At 52.0% G+C, this 12,925-nt stretch overlaps 1 protein-coding gene across 1 annotated transcript in view; it reads right to left on the bottom strand.

Annotated features, from left to right (window-relative positions):
* The window catches only part of CDH4 (cadherin 4), a 166,175-nt gene extending 153,876 nt beyond the window's left edge, over positions 1 to 12,299 (bottom strand). The window contains exons 1-4 of the mRNA XM_040459752.1: positions 12,142 to 12,299; positions 11,801 to 11,973; positions 11,508 to 11,681; positions 9,280 to 9,599 (exon numbers count right to left, since the gene is read on the bottom strand). Coding sequence (XP_040315686.1) covers positions 9,280 to 9,599; positions 11,508 to 11,681; positions 11,801 to 11,973; positions 12,142 to 12,299 — 825 coding nt within the window. The remainder of the gene's footprint in view (positions 1 to 9,279; positions 9,600 to 11,507; positions 11,682 to 11,800; positions 11,974 to 12,141) is intronic.
* Positions 12,300 to 12,925: the final 626 nt, after the last annotated feature.

The raw sequence follows: 12,925 nt of genomic DNA, 5'->3' as shown, positions 1-12,925 counted from the left end.
CCCCGAATTCATACGCCGAATCCCGACCCTCAGGTGTGATGGCGTCAGTAGGTGGGGCTCCCGGGGGGCTGTGATGAGGACCAGAGGAGGAGGTCATGAGGGCTGAGCCCCCGTGATGGGATTAGTGCCCATTAGTGACTTTTTTTTTTTTTTATGAAATTTATTGTCAAATTGGTTTCCATACAACACCCAGTGCTCATCCCAAAAGGTGCCCTCCTCAATACCCATCACCCACCCTCTCCTCCCTCCCACCCCCCATCAACCCTCAGTTTGCTCTCAGTTCTCAACAGTCTCTTATGCTTTGGCTCTCTCCCACTCTAACCTCTTTTTTTTTTTTTCCTTCCCCTCCCCCATGGGTTCCTGTTAAGTTTCTCAGGATCCACATAAGAGTGAAACCATATGGTATCTGTCTTTCTCTGTATGGCTTATTTCACTTAGCATCACACTCTCCAGTTCCATCCACGTTGCTACAAAAGGCCATATTTCATTTTTTCTCATTGCCACGTAGTATTCCATTGTGTATATAAACCACAATTTCTTTATCCATTCATCAGTTGATGGACATTTAGGCTCTTTCCATAATTTGGCTATTGTTGAGAGTGCTGCTATGAACATTGGGGTACAAGTGCCCCTATGCATCAGTACTCCTGTGTCCCTTGGATAAATTCCTAGCAGTGCTATTGCTGGGTCATAGGGTAGGTCTATTTTTAATTTTCTGAGGAACCTCCACACTGCTTTCCAGAGCAGCTGCACCAATTTGCATTCCCACCAACAGTGCAAGAGGGTTCCCGTTTCTCCACATCCTCTCCAGCATCTATAGTCTCCTGATTTGTTCATTTTGGCCACTCTGACTGGCGTGAGGTGATACCTGAGTGTGGTTTTGATTTGTATTTCCCTGATAAGGAGCGACGCTGAACATCTTTTCATGTGCCTGTTGGCCATCCGGATGTCTTCTTTAGAGAAGTGTCTATTCATGTTTTCTGCCCATTTCTTCACTGGGTTATTTGCTTTTCGGGTGTGGAGTTTGGTGAGCTCTTTATAGATTTTGGATACTAGCCCTTTGTCCGATATGTCATTTGCAAATATCTTTTCCCATTCCGTTGGTTGCCTTTTCGTTTTGTTGGTTGTTTCCTTTGCTGTGCAGAAGCTTTTTATCTTCATAAGGTCCCAGTAATTCACTTTTGCTTTTAATTCCCTTGCCTTTGGGGATGTGTCGAGTAAGAGATTGCTACGGCTGAGGTCAGAGAGGTCTTTTCCTGCTTTCTCCTCTAAGGTTTTGATGGTTTCCTGTCTCACATTCAGGTCCTTTATCCATTTTGAGTTTATTTTTGTGAATGGTGTGAGAAAGTGGTCTAGTTTCAACCTTCTGCATGTTGCTGTCCAGTTCTCCCAGCACCATTTGTTAAAGAGACTGTCTTTTTTCCATTGGATGTTCTTTCCTGCTTTGTCAAAGATGAATTGGCCATACGTTTGTGGGTCTAGTTCTGGGGTTTCGATTCTATTCCATTGGTCGATGTGTCTGTTTTTGTGCCAATACCATGCTGTCTTGATGATGACAGCTTTGTAGTAGAGGCTAAAGTCTGGGATTGTGATGCCTCCTGCTTTGGTCTTCTTCTTCAAAATTACTTTGGCTATTCGGGGCCTTTTGTGGTTCCATATGAATTTTAGGATTGCTTGTTCTAGCTTCGAGAAGAATGCTGGTGAAATTTTGATTTGGATTGCATTGAATGTGTAGATAGCTTTGGGTAGTATTGACATTTTGACAATATTTATTCTTCCAATCCATGAGCAGGGAATGTCTTTCCATTTCTTTAAATCTTCTTCAATTACCTTCATAAGCTTTCTATAGTTTTCAGCATACAGATCCTTTACATCTTTGGTTAGATTTATTCCTAGGTATTTTATGCTTCTTGGTGCAATTGTGAATGGGATCAGTTTCTTTATTTGTCTTTCTGTTGCTTCATTGTTACTGTATAAGAATGCAACTGATTTCTGTACATTGATTTTGTATCCTGAAACTTTGCTGAATTCATGTATCAGTTCCAGCAGACTTTTGGTGGAGTCTATCGGATTTTCCATGTATAATATCATGTCATCTGCAAAAAGCGAAAGCTTGACTTCATCTTTGCCAATTTTGATGCCTTTGATTTCCTGTTGTTGTCTGATTGCTGATGCTAGAACTTCCAGCACTATGTTAAACAACAGCGGTGAGAGTGGGCATCCCTGTCGTGTTCCTGATCTCAGGGAAAAAGCTCTCAGTTTTTCCCCGTTGAGGATGATGTTAGCTGTGGGCTTTTCATAAATGGCTTTTATGATCTTTAAGTATGTTCCTTCTATCCCGACTTTCTCAAGGGTTTTTATTAAGAAAGGGTGCTGGATTTTGTCAAAGGCCTTTTCTGCATCGATTGACAGGATCATATGGTTCTTCTCTTTTTTTTTTGTTAATGTGATGTATCACGTTGATTGATTTGCGAATGTTGAACCAGCCCTGCATCCCAGGGATGAATCCCACTTGATCATGGTGAATCATTCTTTTTATATGCCGTTGAATTCGATTTGCTAGTATCTTATTGAGAATTTCTGCATCCATATTCATCAGGGATATTGGCCTGTAGTTCTCTTTTTTTACTGGGTCTCTGTCTGGTTTAGGAATCAAAGTAATACTGGCTTCATAGAATGAGTCTGGAAGTTTTCCTTCCCTTTCTATTTCTTGGAATAGCTTGAGAAGGATAGGTATTATCTCTGCTTTAAATGTCTGGTAGAACTCCCCTGGGAAGCCATCTGGTCCTGGACTCTTATTTGTTGGGAGATTTTTGATAACCGATTCAATTTCTTCGCTGGTGATGGGTCTGTTGAAGCTTTCTATTTCCTCCTGATTGAGTTTTGGAAGAGTGTGGGTGTTCAGGAATTTGTCCATTTCTTCCAGGTTGTCCAATTTGTTGGCATATAATTTTTCATAGTATTCCCTGATAATTGTTTGTATCTCTGAGGGATTGGTTGTAATCATTCCATTTTCATTTATGATTTTATCTATTTGGGTCATCTCCCTTTTCTTTTTGAGAAGCCCGGCTAGAGGTTTGTCAATTTTGTTTATTTTTTCAAAAAACCAACTCTTGGTTTCGTTGACCTGCTCTACAGTTTTTTTAGATTCTATATTGTTTATTTCTGCTCTGATCTTTATTATTTCTCTTCTTCTGCTGGGTTTAGGCTGCCTTTGCTGTTCTGCTTCTATTTCCTTTAGGTGTGCTGTTAGATTTTGTATTTGGGATTTTTCTTGTTTCTTGAGATAGGCCTGGATTGCAATGTATTTTCCTCTCAGGACTGCCTTCGCTGCGTCCCAAAGCGTTTGGATTGTTGTATTTTCATTTTCGTTTGTTTCCATATATTTTTAAATTTCTTCTCTAATTGCCTGGTTGGCCCACTCATTCGTTAGTAGGGTGTTCTTTAACCTCCATGCTTTTGGAGGTTTTCCAGACTTTTTTCTGTGGTTGATTTCAAGCTTCATAGCATTGTGGTCTGAAAGTATGCATGGTATGATTTCAATTCTTGTAAACTTATGAAGGGCTGTTTTGTGACCCAGTATATGATCTATCTTGGAGAATGTTCCATGTGCACTCGAGAAGAAAGTATATTCTGTTGCTTTGGGATGCAGAGTTCTAAATAGATCTGTCAAGTCCATCTGATCCAATGTCTCATTCAGGGCCCTTGTTTCTTTATTGACCGTGTGTCTAGATGATCTATCCATTTCTGTAAGTGGGGTGTTAAAGTCCCCTGCAATGACCACATTCTTATCAATAAGGTTGCTTATGTTTATGAGTAATTGTTTTATATATTTGGGTGCTCCGGTATTCGGCGCATAGACATTTATAATTGTTAGCTCTTCCTGATGGATAGACCCTGTCACTATTATATAATGTCCTTCTTCATCTCTTGTTACAGCCTTTAATTTAAAGTCTAGTTTGTCTGATAGAAGTATGGCTACTCCAGCTTTCTTTTGGCTTCCAGTAGCATGATAAATAGTTCTCCATCCCCTCACTCTCAATCTAAAGGTGTCCTCAGGTCTAAAATGAGTCTCTTGTAGACAGCAAATAGATGGGTCTTGTTTTTTTATCCATTCTGATACCCTATGTCTTTTGGTTGGCGCATTTAATCCATTTACATTCAGTGTTATTATAGAAAGATATGGGTTTAGAGTCATTGTGATGTCTGTATGTTTTATATTTGTAGTGATGTCTCTGGTACTTTGTCTCACAGGGTCCCCCTTAGGATCTCTTGTAGGGCTGGTTTAGTGGTGACAAATTCCTTCAGTTTTTGTTTGTTTGGGAAGACCTTTATCTCTCCTTCTATTCTAAAGGACAGACTTGCTGGATAAAGGATTCTCGGCTGCATATTTTTTCTGTCTAGCACACTGAAAATCTCGTGCCAATTCTTTCTGGCCTGACAAGTTTCAAAAGAGAGATCAGTCACGAGTCTTATAGGTCTCCCTTTATATGTGAGGGCACGTTTACCCCTTGCTGCTTTCAGAATTTTCTCTTTATCCTTGTATTTTGCCAGTTTCACTATGATATGTCGTGCAGAAGATCGATTCAAGTTACGTCTGAAGGGAGTTCTCTGTGCCTCTTGGATTTCAATGCCTTTTTCCTTCCCCAGTTCAGGGAAGTTCTCAGCTATTATTTCTTCAAGTACCCCTTCAGCACCTTTCCCTCTCTCTTCCTCCTCTGGGATACCAATTATGCGTATATTATTTCTTTTTAGTGTATCACTTAGTTCTCTAATTTTCCCCTCATACTCCTGGATTTTTTTATCTCTCTTTTTCTCAGCTTCCTCTTTTTCCATAACTTTATCTTCTAGTTCACCTATTCTCTCCTCTGCCTCTTCAATCCGAGCCGTGGTGGTTTCCATTTTGTTATGCATTTCGTTTAAAGCGTTTTTCAGCTCCTCGTGACTGTTCCTTAGTCCCTTGATCTCTGTAGCAAGAGATTCTCTGCTGTCAGCTATACTGTTTTCAAGCCCAGCGATTAATTTTATGACTATTATTCTAAATTCACTTTCTGTTATATTATTTAAATCCTTTTTGATCAGCTCATTAGCTGTTGTTATTTCCTGGAGATTCTTCTGAGGGGAATTCTTCCGCTTGGTCATTTTGGATAGTCCCTGGCGTGGTGAGGACCTGCAGGGCACTTCCCCTGTGCTGTGGTGTATAACTGGAGTTGGTGGCCGGAGCCGCAGTCAGACCTGATGTCTGCCCCCAGCCCACCGCTGTGTCCACAGTCAGACTGGTGCGTGCCTTCTCTTCCCTTCTCCTAGGGGCGGGATTCACTGTGGAGTGGGGTGGCCCGTCTGGGCTACTTGCACACTGCCAGGCTTGTGATGCTGGGGATCTGGCGTCTTAGCTGGGGTGGGTAGGCAAGGTGCACAGGGGCAGGAGGGGCAGGCTTAGCTTGCTTCTCCTTAGGTGATCCACTTCAGGAGGGGCCCTGTGGCAGCAGGAGGGAGTCAGATCCGCTGCCGGAGGTTTGGCTCCGCAGAAGCGCAGAGTTGGGTGTTTGCGCGGAGCGAGCAAGTTCCCTGGCAGGAACTGGTTCTCTTTGGGATTTTGGCTGGGGGATGGGCGGGGGAGATGGCGCTGGCGAGCGCCTTTGTTCCCCACCAAACTGAGCTCTGTCGTCAGGGAGCTCAGCAGCTCTCCTTCCCTTTGTCCTCCAGCCTTCCCGCTTTCTGAGCAGAGCTGTTAACTTATGACCTCCCAGACGCTAAGTCGCGCTTGCTGTCGGAACACAGTCCGTCAGGCCCCTCCGCTTTTTGCAAGCCAGACTCGGGGGCTCTGCTTGGCCAGCGAGCCGCCCCTCCGCCCCGGCTCCCTCCCGCCAGTCCGTGGAGCGCGCACCGCCTCGCCGCCCTTCCTACCTTCTTCCGTGGGCCTCTCGTCTGCGCTTGGCTCCGGCGACTCCGTTCTGCTAATCCTCTGGCGGTTTTCTGGGTTATTTAGGCAGGTGTAGGTGGAATCTAAGTGATCAGCAGGACGCGCGGTGAGCCCAGCGTCCTCCTACGCCGCCATCTTCCCATTAGTGACTTTCTAAAGGTCATGAGCAAGGGTGTTTCCTCTATCCGCTCGCTGCCAGCTGAGGATACAAGATGTCCGGAGAAGCAGTCCAAGAGAGGGCCCTCCTGGGAACCTGAGCACGCAGCCACTCTGATCGCAGACCTCCAGCCTCCAGGACTGTGAGGAATACATCTCCGTTGTTTACGAGCTCCCCCGTCTACGCTCTTTCTTTACAGAGGCCTGAATGGACCAGGACTGTGCTAACCCAGAATTTTCTTTGTGTTACCCCGCTTAGAGGTCACGGGGCTTCGAGTCGACGTGTGGATGTCTGCTGTCAGTTTTTGGAATATCTTCTGCCACTGTGTTTTCAAATATTACTCCTGTTCCATTTTATCCCCCCTCGTATTCCGAGCGTGCACATGTCAGAACTCCGGGCTACCTCTCCCATGCCCGTTACTCTCTGTTTACTCTCTTCCTTCTGATATTTTCTGCTTCACTAAACCTCTCTTCAACTGGGTCTAATCTGCAGGAAGATGGGACTCTTTGAGCTCTTTCTTTCGTTTGTTACATTTTTCAGTCATAAACAGCTCAGTTCTTTTTTATTCTTCTAATCCTCTGTCAAAAGCTTGTCTTCAATGTGCTTGAACACAGTGAGTGCAGTTATTATCATATCTGTCTGATAACTCCGTTACCTGGAGCCACTCTGTCACCTGGAGCCATTAAGGGTCATTACTGTCTTCTGTATCTGACTTTTGTGTACCTTGTCCCGTCCCCAAGGGTGCCCAGTGACTTTTAGCTGAGTGGTAGACATTGTGTGTAAGAGAAGACGGGGATAATTTGAGGCTTACTGAGATACTTTTCACCAGAGAAGATTTACTTTGCTTCTTGTGGGTGGGGAGGGACATCAGCCACACGGCACGACCTTAATCCATGTATAGAGGGTGACCTTATTCAAAGGTTGGCATTGGTCTCTGTAGGGACTTACCAACTAAGTGACTCAGTGTCTCGCACAGACCCTCCTCCCTGCCCCTGGGAACCCCCCTGAGGAGGGTCCAGTGGCTGTGACGGGCACAGGACCACAGGACTCTGGGGGATGGGGCCATGCTGATGACAGCAATGAGCCCTGTCCTTGTGGCAGGGGCTCTCCAGAGTCTGCAATCTGCATGAACTCACATTATCTCACGTAATACTCATGACAACCCTACTGTTATCCCATTTTCCAGAGTAGGAAACCTCCCAGAGGTCATGTGACTCGTCCCAAAGCATCAGCCAGTAATTGGAGCCTCGATTTAAACCTTAACCCAGGGCAGCCAGGCTCCTTTTGATGCTGAGCTCAGCCGTGCCTAGGAAGCCAGTTTGCACTCCTTTCTGGAACATAATTCTCCCATGCAGCAAAGGGGCTGTGGTTGCACGGCTCGGCGTCCCTATCTGTAAAGTGGGGACAGTGACAGCACCTGCTTCCAGGCGTTTTGAGGGTCAGAGGAGTGGCCACCTCTTAGGGCAGGGCCTGGGTAGGGTCCTAAAACGTCAGGACAAGGTACCCTTGGTTTGAATGTGAGAGGAAGTGGGGCGCCATCAGGTGACGTGGAATAAATACAGAAGGGCTGGGTTGGGTGAGCTGCAGGGACTCTGCCTGCCACGTTTCACACACTCAGGGGTGCTGTCCCTACAGCACTTTGCAGCTAGACTCCCCAGGATGGTCTGAGCCTGGGACACGGATTCCCCGTCCCCCCTCTGGGTGCTTGTTGGGTGGGCCTGACGTGGGGCCGGAGGGGCTCTAGTCGCGGGGACTAATTGCAATCACCTTCCGAGAGGAATCGGGATTAATTGCATCAGAAATCGCTTCATTAACACGCCGAACAAAAGGTGTCATTATGTTTTCAATTAGCGCCTTTCATCTGAGGCCTTCCACAGGCTTTGAGGAACTCTACCCTCTGCTCACAGGCTCAGGGTTTCTGCACTGCGATCAGGGACGTGAACCTTGACCCTGCCAGCCCCTCGCCTAGAGGGAAGGGCCGCCCCAGGGCCCGCCTTGCTCACTCCTTTCTCATCGGCACTTCGTCATCATCACTCGGGAAAGAATGGAAAACCACGTCCGTCTGTCTTGGGGTCTGTAGCATCCACATGGTGAGGCTCGCGAGTCTCTAGGGCACCCGTGTTAGAAAACGTTTCCATGCCCGGTTCAGTATACCCACAAGGGCACCTGACCTCCTTCCCAGGCGGATCAGCCCATCACCGAGGGGGGCGAGCTATCTGCCCCGTCACCACTTTCTCTCTCTCTCTAAGTTTATTTGTTTTGAGAGAGACCGAGAGAGAGGGTGAGCAGGGGAGGGGCAGAGAGAGAGGGAGACACAGAATCCGAAACAGGCTCCAGGCTCCGAGCCGTCAGCACAGAGCCCGACGCGGGGCTCGAACCCATGGACCGTGAGATCACGACCGGAGGCGGAAATGAGTCAGACTCTTAACCGACAGACCACCCGGGTGCCCTGCCGCTTTCTCTTTCGAAACGTAAACCACCTCCAGTTTGTTTAAAAGACAGGATAAACAACACACAGGTCCCTGTTTTCCCAAAGTGGGTTCCTTGGCCCACCCATCTTGCAAGGTGTTCCAGGAAGAGGGTTCCCTGATCAGCCGGCCTGGGAAGCTCGCAGACGGCCTGCCCCTGGGGCCCTGGGTAAATCTACAGAAAGGCATATGACCACCTTGGTTTAACCCTCTGCTTCCCAGGGCCTTTTCCTGAGGGACTGCCTGGGAACGCAGTTGAAGGTCTGTTCTTTTCTGCTCACCCGCTGCATACATGGATTGCATCAGGATAATTCGGGGGCCCTGTTAGCTGTGAGGGTCTCGGTCCACGTTCTCCCTCTGCTGGCTGATGCCCGGGTGTCACAGGCCTGTCCCGGGGGCCAAGCAAGCTGGAACTTCCCGCTCACCCAGCAGCCCCAGGCCTGAGGCCAATGCCGCGGGTAGGAGAATTTGGGGCGCCCGGCGAGGCACGGAAATGCGGGGCCTCGGGTTTTAAGGCTGTCGGGAGGGCGAGAGCCACGTATCAAACCAGGCCTGTGCGCCTGCCCGCGAGGCCAGCGTCCCTCGGGAAGGCGGCCGTCCGATGGTCCTCTCGGGCAGACACAGCCGGCCGCGTGTCCCATGCTCAGGGGACTCTGCAAATGCTGTGCCACAGTGACCTCAAGGAGAGGAGGGAGGCCGCTCGCCAAGCCCTGCGTGGGGCCACATCTTACCTTGTGTGCCGGGCGCGCAGACGAGGGCTGGGCCACCAGCAGCCGCACCACGGCGTCCCATCGCTTGGCCGTCTGGCCGTCCCACGCGGTCACGGTGAAGGCCACCTGCTCGGAGGGGATCCGCAGCTCCCGGGTGGCAAAGACGGTCCCGTCCGCCCTCACTTTGAAGTCCACGCTGTTGGTCTCATACCGGGTCCCCTTGGTCCCCAGACAGCTGCTGAACGAGACTGCAAGCGGAAAGGAAGACAGGGTCAGGACCAGCCCGGGGCGCAGGGGGGCGTCACGGGCGCTCACGGGGCTGCACCTCAGCAGCGGGTCTCCTGATGCGCAACACGGGGGAAAACAGTGATTTAGCCGACTTCTTGACCTTCAGGGAACGTGCTTTCTCTCTACCCCCAGGGAAGGGGTGGCCGGCCTCAGAAACACCACCTCCCCGTCACCGCGTCTCAGTCCACCCCGAGTCCGGCCGTTAGAGGCGCCACGGGGACGCTCTGCCCGCAAACGCTCCCTCGTCCGACCCCGCTCACTGCCTGCGAACCTCGTGCCCCCAGCACCCTCCGGAGGCCCGACGCGTCCGTTTCCTCAGCCCGAGGGCTCTGGGTTTGGGCAAGGAGTGGGCCAAAGCGGTGTTCTGAGTGAGGCCGCGATCTGCTGTGGTCTCTGGTGCGTGTCTTTCCTCAGGGACCCCACCCGACCCCTGCGCGCTCTGTCAGGGAGGCTGGGCCGGGTCCGGGGCCGGCGGCGGCCTTCGGGCGACCCGGACGCCTGGAGGCTGAAGCAGCCGGCCCGCTGACGCTGTGGCCTGTGCACGGCTTTGCTTCCCGACCACGAATCAGGCGCCGAGATGCCCGCCCCTCCTAGTGACTCCGTCGCCGGTCATCGTAGCTCCGCGCGGGAAAAGGCGCCTCGGGAGCCGTGCGTTCGCTGGGACCATATCGGCGCGGTTTTTTTTTTTTTTTTTTTTTTACACGACCGCTTCTGCCACCGCCACCGCCACCACGGTAGGTAAATTATGAGGCGCCAGCAGCCAGTGCCGCATTCTGCTGATAGAAACGATGGATAAAGTTACGTAGTATTTATAAAAATGTGGGTCTCTCAGCAGTTACGGCCGGAGAAGTGCTTTTTAAAGCAATTTCACTGTCACCGCTTACGTGATTTAATTACTATTTATTCCAGAAACTAAAAAACGCATCTCACGGTTACAGTGGATAACGCGTTTCTCCCGCGTTCACCTCGTATTGTCGCTTTGCCTTGAAAGCATAAATAACGCACTCGCTCCGTCATCTCACGTGCTTCACCTGAGACGTCCCCCCAGTCACCACACCTCCCACTGTGGGGTGCGAATAAAAATGTTTTCAAACGGGACGAAGCCCGGCGTTTGCACCCGGTCTGGCCCGAGGGCGGGAGGGTGTGCTTGGGCTCCGGGGGTGGGGGGGGGGCACAGAAGGCGAGGGCGCCGGGGGCTTGGGTGGCTCGTGGCTCCCCAGAAGCATGTCCCCCAACGGGGGGATAACGGAATTTCATTCCAAATGACAAGAAAATTCCAGACTGCTCTTACGGTACCATTCGCAAGCAAATTAAAGTCAGTCGCAAACTCAGCTGGATCAATCATTCCTGACACCCAATTGTCACTGACAAGGGTACAAATGACAGCCCTAGGAATGTTGGGAGATTAGCACAAAATACGTAAATAAGCCCCTTTGTTCTCTGAAAGCACATTTGTAGCAACGCTAACGGAACTGGACAGCGACGGAGGGTCGGCATTTCTTCAAGACCGAAGGGCGATGCTGTGGCATCCAAACACCGTCAGAGAGTGTGGGTGAACTCAAGGGAGAGGTGGTGTGGCCCCAACGGGAAACGCAGAGTGCCGTCCCCAGGGGCCCTTCGGACGGCGCGTGTCCCCAGGGGACGGGGGATCCTCTGGGACACCACAGGTGGCGCCACGCAAGGCCCTGTGACGTGCAGCTTGCCAGCAAGCAAGCCCGTGGGGTAAACGGAGGGCTGCCCCACACGGGCGGCCACGCAACGCTCGTGGGTGTTAAAAGTGGATGTGTTTCCGGTCTGTCTGACAGGGCCCCGGCCAGTCCCCACAGAGCAGTGCTGTGGGTCCTGGGGAGGCCGTGCCTTTCCCTGGGCACCCTTTTGGGCACACGGAGAAGCCTGGCTATAGCCATTCGTCACCTGGCCTGCCCTCTGGGAGGGGTCGCCCCCACGACCACGGTGCTTACGTGGGAAGGGGCACAGCCTGGAACCCCTGGACACCGGCACACAGGGCCGGGAGCCGCAGGGGGTTCGGTCTCCAGACGTCAGGGCTCTGGAGAGGCAGCTCCACATGGCCCGGAGCATCTCTCCTGTCGACCCTCGGGTCAGGGTGCTGCCTGGCGCCTCGTGCCCGTGAGCTCCTGCGCAGGCCAGGCCAGCATTGGGGTCTGAGAATGGCCTCCACCCTGGCTGGGTTTCCAGGCTGGCTCGGGACAGACACCCAAGCTGCAGGTTTCTGGCGGGGTCCTCCCACACCCGCCCACCCCGAAGGCGCCGGACCCCAGGGCCGGGCCAGCCCTCGCCCCCTGCCCCTTGCAGCGCACCACCCCGTTCTGCCTGGGAGAAGCCTTGTGCTTCTTGCCCGTGTCCACCTGGACGGCCACGCATGTGAGGGCAGGGCCACTGTCCCGGCTTCCCACTGTGTCCCTGGGGCTGAGGACAGTGCGGGCACAGAGTCGCTATGACAGGAGGCGAGGCCTCCCCACAACGCTCCCCCCCTGCCCCGGGCAGCGAGGGGAACGGCCAGGGTCAGTCCAGAAAAAATTTAAAGTCCCAGGAGATTCTGTCAGAAACGTTTCCCTCGATGTTGATACAACCAACAAACGCAGAGAAACTCCTGCTCGGAGTGGATTCGGGTTGCACGTCCATCCTGCTTCAGGCCGGGGCTTTCTGGGAAGGGCCCCCTCAGCTGGACGCCGGGTGGTCTGCTGGGCACGGCCGCTCCCGCTCCAGAGGAAGGCACAGCTGGCAGGCGGCATCGTCCCCATTCTGCAGATGGGGACACTGAGGCCCGGAGACGCTTCGCACCCTCTCGAAGCGGCAGGAGGGGGAGATGGGCTCTGCGGGCTCCCGGACGCCGCCGCAGGGAGGCCCTCCTAGTCCGGCTCTGTGTGTATCTCGAGCACCAACTGTGCTGCTGGGGTGGTACCTGCACCTGGTCGCTGGGGCTGCGGCCCCCCCCCAGGCCCCCGGGAGGCCTGAGATCTGCAGGTGGGAAGGGGGTCTACAGCACTAGCCCCTCTGGGACGGGCGGCCCAGCACTACCTGCGAGGGGAAAGTCGCCCCTGGGGAAAGGGCGCGTTCCCCCCTCCCCCGGAGTCCCCGGGACCCCTGGAGGAGGCCTGCTCTGGAGCTGCGTCCTCCTGTCCTGGGCGGCGACGCAGGATCGTCCTCCTCCAGCCCCGACCTGCTGCGCGCGTCTCTCTAGGGCTTGCTAATTACTTCCATTAGTTTTAAACAAACCTGACAAGAGACAGGAGTCCTGAGAGACATGAAAACCGATAATCTAAGTACAGACAGCCACGGCCCCACGGCCGGCTCCCGTGGTGGCAGCCTGGCCTGCACAGCCAGCATGGCGGGGGAGGCCGGGGAGTGGGCCCTGGGG

This window comes from Herpailurus yagouaroundi, unplaced genomic scaffold, assembly GCF_014898765.1.
Source record: "Herpailurus yagouaroundi ecotype Mexico unplaced genomic scaffold, PumYag 246, whole genome shotgun sequence".
Taxonomy (NCBI): domain Eukaryota; kingdom Metazoa; phylum Chordata; class Mammalia; order Carnivora; family Felidae; genus Herpailurus; species Herpailurus yagouaroundi.
The sequence above is the reverse complement of the archived record's forward strand: the minus strand, read 5'-3'. Positions and strand labels throughout refer to the sequence as shown.